At 50.0% G+C, this 14643-nt stretch overlaps 1 protein-coding gene across 4 annotated transcripts in view; it reads right to left on the minus strand.

The window, feature by feature from the left end:
* FLNB (filamin B, beta) overlaps positions 1-14606 on the minus strand; it is a 73026-nt gene extending 58420 nt beyond the window's left edge. For 3 of the 4 annotated variants that reach the window (XM_010572236.1, XM_010572253.1, XM_010572230.1), the window contains exon 1: positions 14262-14583. In XM_010572236.1, the coding sequence (XP_010570538.1) occupies positions 14262-14553 (292 nt within the window). In that variant the 5' untranslated portion in view covers positions 14554-14583. Of the gene's footprint in view, positions 1-14261 lie in introns of all 4 variants that reach the window. The other variant, XM_010572245.1, reaches the window with a different exon arrangement.
* Positions 14607-14643: the final 37 nt, after the last annotated feature.

Genomic DNA, 14643 nt, shown 5'->3' on the forward strand with positions numbered 1-14643 from the left:
GAAGCGTGTTTTTGTGGGGGGGGGGGGGGGGGGAGAGGAGCCCTCCTGCCTTTGCCACGCTCTGCTGAGAAACGCTTGGCTCGGCCCTTGAAACCAAGGGACACGACACAAACTACACCCCCCTCCTCTGGGCACGGGGTGGGATAAGAAAGCAGAAGAAAGGGGAATGATCCTGTGCCAGGTTTCTGCTCCCCAGGGGTCAGTACAATTATTGCCCCAGCGCCGCAAGGCTTCGCCTTCCCATCAGAGCAGGCGCCTACGCCCACATCAGCAACACCGCTACCCCATTCACAGGAAACGAGTGCCACTTTAAGACACTAACATTTTAGTCAAATGCAAAATTGTCTTAACCTTAGCAAGAAATACTCGTCGAGGAGTCTGCTGAACTGGAGGCGGTTCTTTCATGCACGCATGCAAACGAAAAAAAGCACCTCCTCACAACGCATCATGTGCGTACACAAGTGGAGAGCCAAGCCTCCATCAGCAGGGTGAAGTGATAAAAACGGCTGTAGAGTCCTATTTCTGCAAGTGTAACAACAAAACTGAGAATTGTCACCGAAGCGTGAGAGTGCTGTAACCATGTCGGGAGGATTAAAGTAATCCTAAATCTCACCAGGTCACTTCAGGTTGCACCAAGGTTAAAAACCTGGCTAGTTCGTGCAAAGACCTCCCAGGGGCCGGCAGAGGCATTAGGTGACAAGTCATTAGCGCTGTGTTGCATCTTACATTACTGAAGGAAGGTTACCCAAGCTTCAGTGAAGCAGACCAACAGGAAGGTCCATCCTCAGGCACCAGCATGCACTGGAGATGGAAAAGGTGCAAAAGATGCAGCTGAAAAAAAAAAAGCCTCGGCAAGGCTGAAGAGCAATGAGTAATCCAGAGGTTTCCAGACGCCAGTGACCTCTGCGTTACTGAAGAGCATGTTTACTCACACTGGGGGTAGGTCAAGATAGTTATAAGAAACAGCATGTAAAATCCTGCCGAGATAAATGAACCCATTCAGATAGGGCCGTCTAACATCTTCTGTGCTGCAGACGCCAGGCATAAAAGCTGCAATGGATGGAGTTTCTGAAGCCAAAACCAACACATTGGAAATTATCAGAAGTGATTACTGTTTGGGGAAATCCTTGGCCACAACATACACCAAGATTCAATTTTTCCATCTGAAACCAGAATCGCTGTACTGACTGATTCACTGTGCACAGGGCTGTTCGAAGGAAATCCCCATTCATGCAGCCCTGCATGGCTCAACCCATCTCCACTCCACACTGCAGCACCAAAGAGCTCAGGATTGGAGCATGCTTTGTGGTCTGGGGTTGGTGACACATCAGAAAACACCCTGCCAGTTACTTTAGCTATGCAAAAGATTTGTGGTTTGTCTCAGTTTTGATAGTCTCTGATTCTGAGCACCTAACGGCACAGCTCCACCCGGGTTTGTTTTGAAGCATTTAAGCACAGATACCCTGTTACAGATGCTCTGTAGCCCTCTGTAGCGTAGTGACAAAGTTACTCCAGAATTAATCATCAGGTCAGCTACCTCTGTCCTACCATTTCCCTGAGAAGCAGTAGGAAAGGTGATTAACCTCTACCATGCAATTGCACCCCACTGCAGACAGGAACAGCCGCTTTGAACATCTCCGTCCAACATGTGAGCCATTTCAACAATTCATTTTGACACTCAGACATAGGTACGCACCCTTAACAAACACATAGCACCAAAAGCAGCCCTACACCCGCGCATTGCCACCAGAACATGTCTTGCCATGTCACTGCAATTCAGGACTGCTGTGATGGTGCAAACCACCTGAAATCAGCTGTGGTCCTGCCTCCAAGCTCTGGCCACCGCATTGCCATGCGAGTGCTCATTAGGAGGGGGATTACACATCTGCACAAGCCAGGCTGCTTTCTGCAGCCACGCACCGAGCGAGGATGCTTGGGGCAGTTGCACAGTCACTACCAACACATGCATCCACTGCACATCCCTGCAGTCCGAGCAGGCACTGTTGCTTTTCCATGACCACAACAAAGAGGTCTTAATGCTTTTGTGTGTAAGCTAGCTAGATGTTAGTTCTTCACGAGCTTTCACATACTGACACCAACCCTCCCCTCCACTGGAAACCATGACCATCCCTGTCCAAGGAAGAAGGCCACTTTCTTCCTGGAATGTTAATCCTTAAATAAAAAACATTCAGTGTTGTGCAGCTGCTTCTTGAAGGAAGCAGCTTTTCTGTCTTTCTGGAGAAAGCAGTGAAGTTGTTTGAACATATTTTTGTATACTTGTGCAACCCAGCAGTAAACACACTTCCATCTGCACATAGCACAAGGCTCGCCCCTGCATGGTCGAGATTTAAGCCTTGTGTGTTTAATATCCCACACAGGACAGCGCTGTGTTTATACGGTTTCAGCTACAAGCTGCTAACATAAGGAATAGACGCTTGGCTTGAGGCCCAGGTAATTCATCCGACGGTGGCAGCCACTATCAGACAGACCTCTTTTGAGAGGAGCTTTCATGAGCAGGAGAGCGGTGGTGAATCTGCAGAGGCACAGTCTGCACGGGTGGTCTCTGAGCACCTTAAAGAGGACCATATGGGATTACTGGTACAGCTTGAGCACATATTAGCCACAGCTGTGCGATGCACACTTCTGCGGACCACATACCCACTCCTCCCACCCAAACTCACTCACTGCACAGCGAAGCTTTGCTTCGTATGGGTGACTTCTGCATCGCTCCGAGTAGCCCGAGGGACCCCCTGGCTCTCACCAGCTGCCGTGGGCTGCCTGGCCCCAGCCCCCAGTGCTGCTCTCCCACACCACAGATCCTCTGCCATGCACAGGCTCTGCTCAGGGGCCATCCTCCTCCTCCTCTTCCCCCCACAGGCTGCTTGCAGCAAGAAGCAGGAGCAGCTCTGCTCATTTGACACCATCAGCCTAATCCAAGTGTGTCAGGAGCTGCTCGGCCATAACAGGCTCTGGCTGCTAAGAGTGTTTCTGAGCTAGCCAGCGCTCAGAGGGATACCACCTTTCCTCTCAGGGCGCCGGACTTCTAAGTCCAGCTTGGACAGTCAAAATCTTCCAAGTAAAGGCTTCACACAAGTCTTTCCAAACTTCACAAGCTCGCAGCTCTCCCTAGTCTTCAGGGACAGCACTCCACCACACACATGGTGACTGAGCAGGGTGCAGGCAATTACCCAAATTCTCACCAGCTGCAAGATCTCATTTTTTAATCTGCAGTCTCACATTGTTCACATTTGCAAGCCTATTGTATTTCACATTTTTAACACAGCACAAAAAAATAAAGCACTGGCTCTAGAGGCAATTTTGCTAGAGCTGGAATAGATGCAGCAACATTGCAAGCTACGCCGTTCTGCCTGATCTCACACACCCCTTCCAATTACCTACCAGGTTAGGTACAGCATTAGGCCACCTCATTTGTTATCAGTTCCTCCATTTCACCATGAAAAATGTTTAGTAACATGCTATTACCTCCATTCAGACAGAACAAAAGCCCTACAGGTGTTTGTCCTACTCCTAGACGAAGACTGGGATGCTCCTTTCAGCTTCTATATTTGAGCTTGAATACTCTTGCTGTCCAGGTACTGCTTCAGAAGCCTGAGCTACTTTTCTTACAGGTAGAGTATGAAATATTCTGCAGCTTGTTAAAGCCTATGTTTAAGTAATAAAGCTGGTTAATTAAAATATTTAGGCTTCCTTTGCCTTAAGCAGTGTTTTCAACCAATAGTTGCAGCACTTCATGTGAAGCAGTTTGTTTTTCCTCCTTGCAATCAAAAACCTGTTAAAGGTACATAGTTTTCTTCAGTTATTTACCTATATCAGAAAAGGTATTTCTTTAAACACTGAACTCAGAGCTAGGCTACAAAACCACAGCAAAATGTGAAATAGGTTTGTTGAAGTAGGGTTTTATGCCACTAACTTCAAGGGGTTTTCCCTGGTTGAGTCAGGGTTGTTCAGCAGAGCTTTCCACCCAGGAAACCCCAGGCATCTCTGCTGTTTCCAGGGCCTGAACTAGCAGCTCCTCACTGGACTCTGCTGCTCCTGGTGCTTTCATGGCAGAACAAACCACCTGTGAGCTGACCCTTGCAGGGTAGCTCCAAACTGTTTCCTCCCAGAAAGCAGTATATTGGGATATACTCAAGTGAGGATCCCAGTGGCGATGGGGTTAATTCTCTGGGACAAGGTCTTTGCAATACCCTCGTCCAGGAGTCCCACATGCTCCCATCTCTATAACTGCAGATGTCTGCAAGTCATTAGCATGCTCAGTAATGCTCACTTAGCAGCCACTAATCATCCCATGTGACAGCACCAAGGGCAGGGCTGAGCCAGCCCCGCTTTACTGTGGCAGCAAGCTGAATGCAATTAGTGCTTCTTCACTCTTACATTTTGGAGGAGAATCTGAACCCCTGGAAGACTCTCTCAGGCTTTTCTAACTTTTTTTGGATGCAAAAAATGTAACCGGCTACCTGTGAGCCGCTCCTGCTTCTGCAGAGCTCTGGGGAGCCCTGGGGCACGCTGCAGCCCAGGGCCACAGGGATCTGCAGGCGCTCCTCAGCAGCCTGATTTTGTGGCCCCTCAAGTAGGCATCTCACATGGTCTTTGGTGACTTGACTGAGCTGGCAATTCTTGCCCACTACGCAGGTTAGGTCAGGGAAGTACGATTAGCACAGGAGCTGGTTTATCAACACACAGCCAATCTCTGCCTGCCGGGGTCTTCTCTGATAGCAGCTGTACTGGGTTTGTGGTAAGAGTTACCCTCCTCCCTTTGGCCATCTCTATTTGATGTAGCAGTTCAGTTGTCCAGCACACATGCTGCATCCTCTGTTAAGAGTGTCAAACTCACTTCAGCCAGCACTAGACACCACAGAGCTACATACCACAGCTAGATACCACAAAGAATTAAGAGAGCATTAAGACGGCACCACTAGAGAGTGTCCTGCGGTCCCAGTTTAAAAGCACCCATGTCTTTGTCCTGACATCTGACAGCCACAGTGTCCAGCACTGCTGAGCTCAGGCTGTGGCACTGGAAGTCACCACTCTCTTGAAAGAGTCACCACAAATCTTCCTAGCAGCCACCAGCCTAGTTTTTCTATTTCTTCATAGTGGCATTTTACCACAAGCCTAAAAGAGTTACCAAAAGAAATAATCCTCAGAGACAACTAAAGCTGTTTCTATTTGCCTTTTAATTAGATCATTGATCTTGTTCAAGCAGTTACATAAGCTATCAGATATTTGCATGCAGCCACACTGTTGATCAACAGCTGGAACAAAGCTGAAACACCATGATTAGCATCCTAAGTCTTCCCACAGCCGGTATGTTAAGTCTGCTGAGACACCAACTCTTCCCCCACACGGGAATTTGATAACAAGCCACATCTGAGCAAGTGACAATTGCTCAGAGGGCCACCACAACTAGCAGCAACACCAGCAAACAGCTGCTCTGCAGAAGCATCCAGGTGTTGGAGCAAGCTCAAAGGTGCCTGGGCTTTGGATTGTTTGGGGGACCAACAAGCAGAATTACTCTGAGCCTTGCAGAGAGAAGGAAACCCCGCAGAAATTCACTGTCTAGCTAGAGGTGAAGTAACACTTGATATCTTGCACCATCGAGATGACAGTTTGGCACCAACTTTGTTTAGCAAGCCAGTGTTCCCCATTCTGTAGTGAGGATCAAAACCAGTCAGGTTAATCCAAGATTTGTGTCTCACACCATGACAGACGCAAGGTGTATTTGTTATACTGGCAGTGCCCCAGCCAGGGAGATGCTTCAGAGACAAATGCAGGACCCTGCACGTACCCCTCAGCTCAGGCTCTTTGCTCCTGTGGTCTGAGCCCAGAGGGTCCTGCAGCTACCACTCACCTTATAATAAAGGGAGGATCTGCACAAAGGTAAAGGTCACCTCCAAGATGTACTTGTCAGTGTTTTAGCCTAGAGACCTAAACTAGCTCAGAGACCTGGCTTGCCAGTATTTTTGCCTGTGGGAAGTCCACTAAAACCGTGCTGCACCTACTGCTGCAAGGTTGTTGTGAGAAAAGGGAATGTAACCCAGTTAATTATACCAATTAAAGGAAGCATAGATAGAGCACATTAGTACCTAGCCAAGGGGAACAGTATTTCCTCTTCTGTGTTTGAATAACCTTCAGATGCACGTATCATGGGCGGTTTGCTCAAAGCAGCTCCGTACACTGCACCTTCTGCTGCAGGGTTCCAGAGGAGACCTTTCAAAGCTTGTTTACACAACACAGCTCACCACTTGCCACCTACAGCTCCTTTTAGGCCCACCAACCATGACAATGCCCTTTAACATAGGCTCAGAAATACAGACACATACACTGTCTCCTCACAAGAGCCGCCACAGACTAATCAAAACCAGTAGGCAGCCGCAAGCACCCAGGGTAGCCTGAAATGGCTGTGGGCTGCGAGCAGTGGAGGAGAGCCAGCCGCCAGCATCCCACCCCAGGGCAGGCTGGAGCAGCCCCCAGGTGCAGACATGCTTGCAGCACCCATGCAAGGCACAGGAGTTGGTGTGTCAGAGCAGCATTTAATAGCTCAGCCCAGAGCTCATCTCGCAGTCTGAAGGGCCCCCAAGATTTCAGCAAAAAAAAAAAAAAAAGCGGGTGGAAGACGCACCAGCCGTGGGCTAGCAGAAAGGGTGACTCCACCGCTTTCGGTTACGGCTCCGCAGCAGAGCAGCGGCACAGAGGGACTGTGGCCAGCGTTGCAAAGGCTTGCACCCCACCCAGGCTTGCAGAAGACAGCAAGAGCATCCCAACGGCGTGGCAAGAGCAGAGGGTGGCTCACGGCCTCTGGCTGGTTGCTCAGCACAGCACCCACGCCAGCGCTGTCTGCAGCAACGCACCGCCTGCCAGCGGGCACCTGGGCGATGCCGCGACACGCTGCTGCCGCAGCCCTTGCCCGACTGTTCCCTTGCAGCAGGCAGGCTGGGTGGGCGTCAGCGTGGCAGTCTGTCTGTCTGTCTGTGCCCACCTCGCCCTCAGAGGGCCCAGCGTTTGGAAGCTGTGCTGTCACGCAGCCTGGCCAGCTCATGCTGGAGTGATTCAATGCTCTTACAAATAAGCGCATCATGATTTATGGCATGCCCTGAAGCAAGGAGAAGGAGCCACAGCCCATGATGTCACTGCAGCCCACAGCCATTTTTGTGCTATTACTGGGTAACATTGGCAGGAGAGTTCATGCAACCTGCTGCTGCTGTTACACGAAAACAGCTTGTCCCTTTGCAAGAAAGATCCCAGCCTGGATGTTCACAGCTCTGCCACTAACAACTTACCAGCCTGATCAGTAAGAATTGCTATATTTCACTGATGAAAACAGCTCTGAAATATCAGCTGAATTTATGCTTTAAAGCTAGAGATTGCCTTCAGTATTTATTGGTTCCTTTCCATTAGATTAGGGGTCTAATTCTGCGAGTTGTAAGGAACAGCAGAGGACCATCATCTGACTCAGAGGAAACATCCCATTAGCAACCAGACAGCGCAGTTCTATGTGTGGCCACTCTTCTCAGCGGGTTTATTAGAGAGCCACGGCTGCTTTCTTCCAAGGGCAGTATCAGCAGGAGATCCATACAGCCCCCACCCATCACACCAGGGGAGACAGGATTCAGCTGCTCTATCCTCTGCCCACCCCCAAGCAGCTCCAGGACAGTGTCTGCGGTGTTAGTCAGCACAAGGGAGGATGAAGGCAACCCCTTGCTTCCCCAGGAACTTGGGCAAAGCTTCATTTGGCTGTTGTTTGAAGTTGCCTAGCTTGTTTTCGCTAACACACAAAAAAAATCTGGTTTATTCTTGCAGTGGTTGCGAGCATTACAGTTGCCATGTACTAGCACAGTAGGAACTAGACATTGCACACATCTCACTATGGATGTTAGACTTCAACTGCTTACAGCAGAGTAGTATTTACACAAGGAATTGCAATCCATTAGCTGAATGCAAAGCACACCACAGCAGATCCAATCCTCACTATGATATTATGTAAATACCTCCAAAACTCAAGGTTAGTTGCAGGAGGGACAGAAAGCTGACAGAGGCTTACAACAGACAGGTTAGAGACCACATCAGAGCCCAGAGAACCATCTGGTTAGGATAGAACATACACTCACTGCAAGGCTTTTGGGTGCAGGAAGTACGATTTATCTCCTAATGATGACCTGGAAGAAAGTGTCTTCCGTATTAGATTACAGAGCACTGATCCTCCCTCAGGAGGAACACAAATAGGCAGGAGTGCAATCTACAGAACCTTTTGCCTTGTGGGAAAAAAAAAAATAAAAATCTGCACCAAGTCCCCAGAAGCAAGACGTAGGGAAAAACCTCACCGGAGCTTCATTGCATTAATCCAAATCAACAGGCAGAGCTCGCTTAGCCCATTGAAGAGATAACCTCAGATCTCGGTTGACTCAACTCTGAACCCAAGGTCAAGTTCCCAGAAGAGCAAGGGCAGCTCCGCTCACCCCACCCAGGCGGTGGCTGCGAGAGGAGTGGGCGAGTATCCACCTCTACCACACAGGCACTACTAGAGCCATCAAGAAAAGATACAGGAGCAGCTAGCACAGGTTTCACAGACACCGTATTTTCATCAAAACTGCTACTCTTATTCCTCCAAACACATGAAGGCACATATCTGGTCCCCCCCTCACTGTTAGCATGAATTCAGCCTGCAACAGACTAAGCCTCATGAGCATGCCATACGATGAAGGCTGTAGCAAAGACTGCTCAGATCTCCTTACAAGGATGGGTAGTGCCTTCCCTTAGCCTTTTCTACATGTATTTTGTTTCAGATTCTTCCTGCAATAGCTAACACTTAGCTACACAGCATTTCCTTCCTCCAGCATAGACACACTTGGAACACCTGATTCTGTTTTTCTTGCCAAATCCAAGCAGATTGCAGCAACACACCCTTACCTACTTCCACGCACCTGCACTGAGATGACTCCCCCTCCCCCTGGGTGGGTGCTCTGGAACAGGACCCACAGTACTATCAGAGTACACCCACAAAAAGCAAGAAAATCTCACAGGAACCTGCAGGTTTCTCTACAGAAAGCCTGGCCACCTCCCCAAGAGCCAAAGTTGGGCTTGATGCTTTGTAAGCAACAGCCACTGGGACAGGCTCTTCAGGCACACCGGCACCAAGCGCTAACAGAGCCAAACCCCGGGTCGGCGAGCTTTGCACCTTCATTATTGCAGTGACTTACAGGTGAGGTGCCGTATTCGTGAGCTGCTTTCCACACCAGGCAGTAACGGCGGACAGGTCCGCAGGCAGGCCCACCTGATGCTGGTGGCAGAAGCCTGGCGAGTGTCACAGTACAGCAGAGGTCTGTTCACACCAGCATCACCCGCAACACACCGTTTTGCTTTGGTGTGCTTGCTTAGCATGTATTAGTGGTCCAGACTTGGTAAGCCCTTGTTCAGGTCCCAAACTAGCTGCACATCAAAGTCTTGTTTCTGAGGGCAGAGAGAAAACAGAATTCCTCTGCAGCTTGGGAAATTCAGAGATCATTGTTTTACTTCCCATCGCTTGGAGCGGACACTGAACAATACTGGCAACACAGGAGCATGGCCACACACAAGGCTAACCACGTTCTTAGATTACAGTTGTAGGCTAGGAAAAGAGTTATCCTGACCCATTTAAACATCCCCAGGTAAGTCAATACAGGACATAGCATTAGAATATGGAGCAGTTAAGACTTCAGTCCTTCTTGAATAGCTGGCATAGCATTCAGTGCCTTAAATGAAAAAGCTGTTTAGCACATTAGTCTCACTGGTCCCAAGTAATTTTACTGAAGTTTGATCACTTTACAAGTTTCCGCTCATATGTAAAAGAATGCAAGAACAGTCTGTGTAAACTACCTTAAAGGTTCCTGTACCTTGGAGCAAATAGCTCATGCAAAGTCCCTTTTTCTCTAGACCAGCAGTCCAACTATTGAAACAGAAGGCCCTGAGGAGACCAGCCACCCTCAGAAAATGAAGCCACCTCCAGTTTCCAGCAGTGAGGCCCACTGCCAGTCTATCAAAAATAATTTGAGAGGAAGGATTAAGTGTCACATTTCCAAGAAGCAGAAACCTGCTTCCAAGACACACTGGATATTTTCCAGAAAACAGCCTCCAGGGAAGTCACAGGTAAGTGGCAGACAAAATGCAAGTGTATTTTGACTACCTCCTTATGATGTGTTAATAGCACCTGGAGTGAGACAGAGAGAGACCCTAAATACAGGCTGAAAACACATTTTCCTTTTTTCAGTTTTCAAGCACCTAGCTCTGGGCATTACAGGATAACACATTTACCAAGTTTTAGAAGAGATGCATTTTCCTCTAGAACTCGAAATTTGCTTTGTCACCCTTCAGTGTATGAACAGCCTAGGGAAGAAAGTTGGTTTTCAACTATTTTCCTAAAATAAGATTTTTAATAAGGTACTGAGACTCAGAGGTCAAGATACTTTCATCTTTAGAGCATGCTGGAGGTCTGCGCTATAGAGCACAGTGCACACATCAAGTACTTGGCATGGCTCAGCTCCCTCCAGGCACTGCAGTGGGGACTCAGGACCACCACAAAGACAAACCTGAAAACCAACCACACACCTGTAGCCGAGGCTGGCACTGGATCCCAGTGCCAGGGCAGCAGATCTGCCACGCAGCCCCGGCTGGCCCTGCCCATCCATTTACTTGCATCGCCACTTGACATCCTGCAGCTGCGAGGCAAGCCATATCAGCTCACTTATCTGGTGAAAGCACAACCCAGCAAAGAAACCACATGTTTTTCAGTTTGATCAATCTGACTGCATCAGTCCAAGACTACAGTTTTACCAAACAAGCCAGCCAGCTGCTCCGCACCCATCCTGCCTCTGCCAGCAACACGGGGCTGCCAGGCGAGCGCTGCCCACAAAGACGCTGCCAAGAAACACCGAACAGCACCGGAGCACACACCTAGGACCTGCTGGCTGCAAGCTTGGGTGCAACTTGGCAGGTCACAGCCCGAAACCACAGGCTTCAGACACTGAACTCCTCTGTTTCTAAGCTAAATCAGTTGACTCCTATTGCCTGTTATCAGGGTTTCTAGGGGCAAGCTCAGTGCCAAATTAGCTTCAGCCCCCCCTTCTCTGCCACTTGCTACAGCTTTTAGCAAGGCACAATGCGGCTCCCATACAAAGTAATCTGTGGAGTCGATCAGCTCCTTTGGCCAAGAGCAAAGCCTTGTGCTCTGCATTCCTGGCATCCTACTCCCCAGCGCCTGTCACTCGGCACACCACTCAGCACCCAGGAATCTGCAATTATCTCAGTCTAGCAGACAAAAAAAAAAGCTAGACTTAAACACTTGTTAACACTTGAGTAACACAGCAGCTACCTCATGTTGAGCAGAAGATCTGTGAAGTCACCTGCCCCCACAGCAGGTTTTTCAGAGCTTTCAATCCCATCTTTGCTGGATGGCACAAAGCACCTATGTGTTTTATGGCCGTTTTTATAGTAGACCACACATGCAGTCGAATGTGCACTGAAGTGAAGGCACTTCATGCTTAGAAGAAAAGTATCCTGAAACTACCAAAAGACTGAGCAGAGACTGAACAAGGGGTAACAGCAGCGTGAGAGGCTGGAGTCCTAACTACATCCAGAAAGGGTTGTGGTCAAACACTATAAATTTAACTGATTTCTCTGTGTAGAGGCAGACTTATTTTAAATGGACAAATACCAAATGCCAAAAGCTTGCTACTGAAAAAGTTTAAAAGTGTGGTTGTAGTATAGCAGCAGTAGCTGAGCCATAATACATGGCTTCCAAAACATTCCTGGAAGTTAAATAATAACTGGAACAGGCACTGCATCCACTTAGCAGAGATCTGATGGTATTATTAATGCCAGAAATCCAGCAGCTGCAGCTGTCAGGTTTTGCCAGCTGATCTGGCTCAGAGCTGGCCCTAAACACCCCAGGCCCTAAAGACCAACCTGGTCATAAAAGTTCTCCACCTAAAAGCCTTTACTGGTACATAGCTCCAGGCCCTGTAATGGCCCTGGTTTTGTTCAGCAACACAAAAGGAGACTAAAAGCTAGAAACACAAAGCAAGCCCCAAGTTCTTCAGAACCTGCAGGGAGAAACAGGATAGGGACAGGTAGTGATCCCAGCCGAACCTGCGCCTGCAGGAGAGGTGGTTGAAGGGGCTGAAGCCCACACCAAGTGGAGCACTGCAAGGCTTGCTTTGAGTGTCTTTTTTGGAAAGTGAGTGCAGGATGTTTTTTCAGGAGTGGCTCAGTTTATCCAGGACCGTACAGCAGGGCTCCTGTGCTACCACTTGGCTCCAGCTCTGGTGGCACAGCAAGGATGGAGCTGCATACCCCTTCACGCAGAGGCTGGGGTACAGCAGAGGCACTAGCAGCCATAGCCATTCCCTTCTCCCAAAGCTTCAACTACAAGTTTTTTCAGGGTTTGGAGGGTTTTTAATCTTTCTTTTTTTTTTTTTAATAGCCAGCACAATGCAAGTAAGCTGCAAAGCAGTTAGACAAGTCTTAAAACGATTACGGCCACCCTGCAGCTCAGCCTAATCCTGTGAGGGAGCTGTGCTGCTGGAGCGGCATTTCTAGAAAGGAAGTCACTGGAAGCCAGGCCTGACCGGACTAACCTTGATCTCACAAACCCGCAGCCCTCGGGAAGTCCCACAGACAAATAGGAAGGCAGCTGGAGTAGCAACGTTCTTCTAGGGCAAACAATACAATAGGAGGGGAGCACTGGCCTGGTGTTAGCATTGTGGCTGCTAAGGAGCTATTCCAGTGGCTAAGGAGGAAAGGTGAGCTCCACCGTTAGCAAAAGCTCAGCCCAGGAGTCAGCAGCTGCAACTCAAACCCCACTGTGTGCAAAGGCAGCGCATCTCCGAGTAAATAATTAGCACCAGCTCTGTTCCCAGCTGCAAGTACGATAGCTGTCTTCCTCCAAGAGGATAATCAGCCATTCGGGACCCAACAGTCCTCATTTGTCCAAAGCTGCTTTTACACATTAGTAGTGGGGAACAACAGGGTACCCACCTACTCCACCCAGCCACAGGTTTCCAGAGAGGGCCAGGTCTCTCCCAAACTGGAGAAGTTTCTATTTTCTTGCTATTATAGCTAAAGCCTCTGAAGGGAAACAGCTTTCACCCTGGCCAAGAGTTTTAGGCAACTGAGCAGAGCTGCACTCACCCAAATTCAGCTGTGCAATTCATCGAGGCCAGAGTCATCAGGAGGCAGTAATTAGAGTTATCTGGCAAAGAGCTAGAAAAGGCATTCACATTCCTTCCCAGAGATCTCTCAGGCATTCAAATTATTGCTTTACAGACTGCATTGCAGCCACACCTGAGCTATTCCCAAAACAGTCACCACAGGCATTCCTGAGGGATCATCTGCAATTTGACATGCATGCCAACAGCTTTAATTTCCTGAGCAGCCCACCAGTTACCTAGCAATTGCACCCCCCAGTATGGCATGGACAGTCAATCCCAGTGCCAGCCAGGGCAGGCAGTAGCTCAAACCACCTATCTCCTGGAGCTAGCAGAGGCCCTTGTACGTTTTCCACCCACGACCTACCACAGCTGAAAGATTAAGGAGAAAGCGCAGCCCTGTTCAAAAGCTGCAACCGCGCTTAGGCAAGCATCCACGCTAACCTGAACGCTGGCATCATCTACTGGGCTCTAGCGAGCAAGGAAAGTCTCCTCACCCTGCTCTACCCCCTATGGTAGCGTGTACCTCCCCGCAGCTCGCCCCACGGGAGCCAGGCTCCAGCACCCTGCCAGAGCCCAGGGACCCCCGGCTGGGACAAGCATCGTCCCAGCTGCGTCTCCTGCCGGGGCTATCGGAAACAGGCTGCACAGGGAGCGAACGTGCTCTGGCACTGGGTTTCTTCAGGAAAAGACCTGAAAGCAAAGCCTCACCTGGGAAATAGTGACTAAGAGAGAACCTCAGGAGGATAGGAGAGCGTTGCCAGCCCCGACAGCAGGGCTGCGGGGCAGCCCTATGGCACACGCAGCTTTAGTCCAACTCCGCGCTACGCCCCCAAAGCTCACGCTCCAAAGAAAGAAAGAAAAGCAGCACCCCCTCAGCTTCCGACCCCGCAGCCCCGGGGAGCACCCCACGGCTGCCCAGTGCCCCCAGCCCATCCACGCTCTGCGATGCAAAGGTCCAGCGCCAAAAAAAAAACCCAAAAACAAAACAGCCCACAACCAAAACCACAATAAAACGAGAAAAAAAAAAAAAGCCCCAAACCCACCCGCTGGGGATGCACTCACCGATGGAGACCAGCTTGATGCTCTCCCGCTCCAGGAACTCGAGGGCCACCGAGACGTTCTCCAGCTGCATCTGGCGGAAGGTGGGCCGCTGGTGGTACTTGCGGTACATGCGCTTCTGGCTGAGCACCTCCAGGAGGGCGATGAGGCGCAGCCCGTCGCTCAGGTCGTGCTGCAGGTTGCCGATGCGCTTGTTGACGCAGCGCAGGTGCTCGTTGCACCAGCGGGTGAAGGTGTTCTGCTGGATCCGCTTCCAGGGCGCGTCCTCCGCCAGGTCCTTCTCGGTGGCCGGCATCTCGCCGTCGGGATCTGCCGCTCTGCGACCGCCCTGGCCCCGCGCCTGCGTGCTCATGGCGCGGCCCCGCTCCGCCTCCTCCGCCGCCGC

The sequence above is a fragment of the Haliaeetus leucocephalus genome, unplaced genomic scaffold (assembly GCF_000737465.1).
Source record: "Haliaeetus leucocephalus isolate CR32 unplaced genomic scaffold, Haliaeetus_leucocephalus-4.0 Scaffold2, whole genome shotgun sequence".
Classification (NCBI taxonomy): domain Eukaryota; kingdom Metazoa; phylum Chordata; class Aves; order Accipitriformes; family Accipitridae; genus Haliaeetus; species Haliaeetus leucocephalus.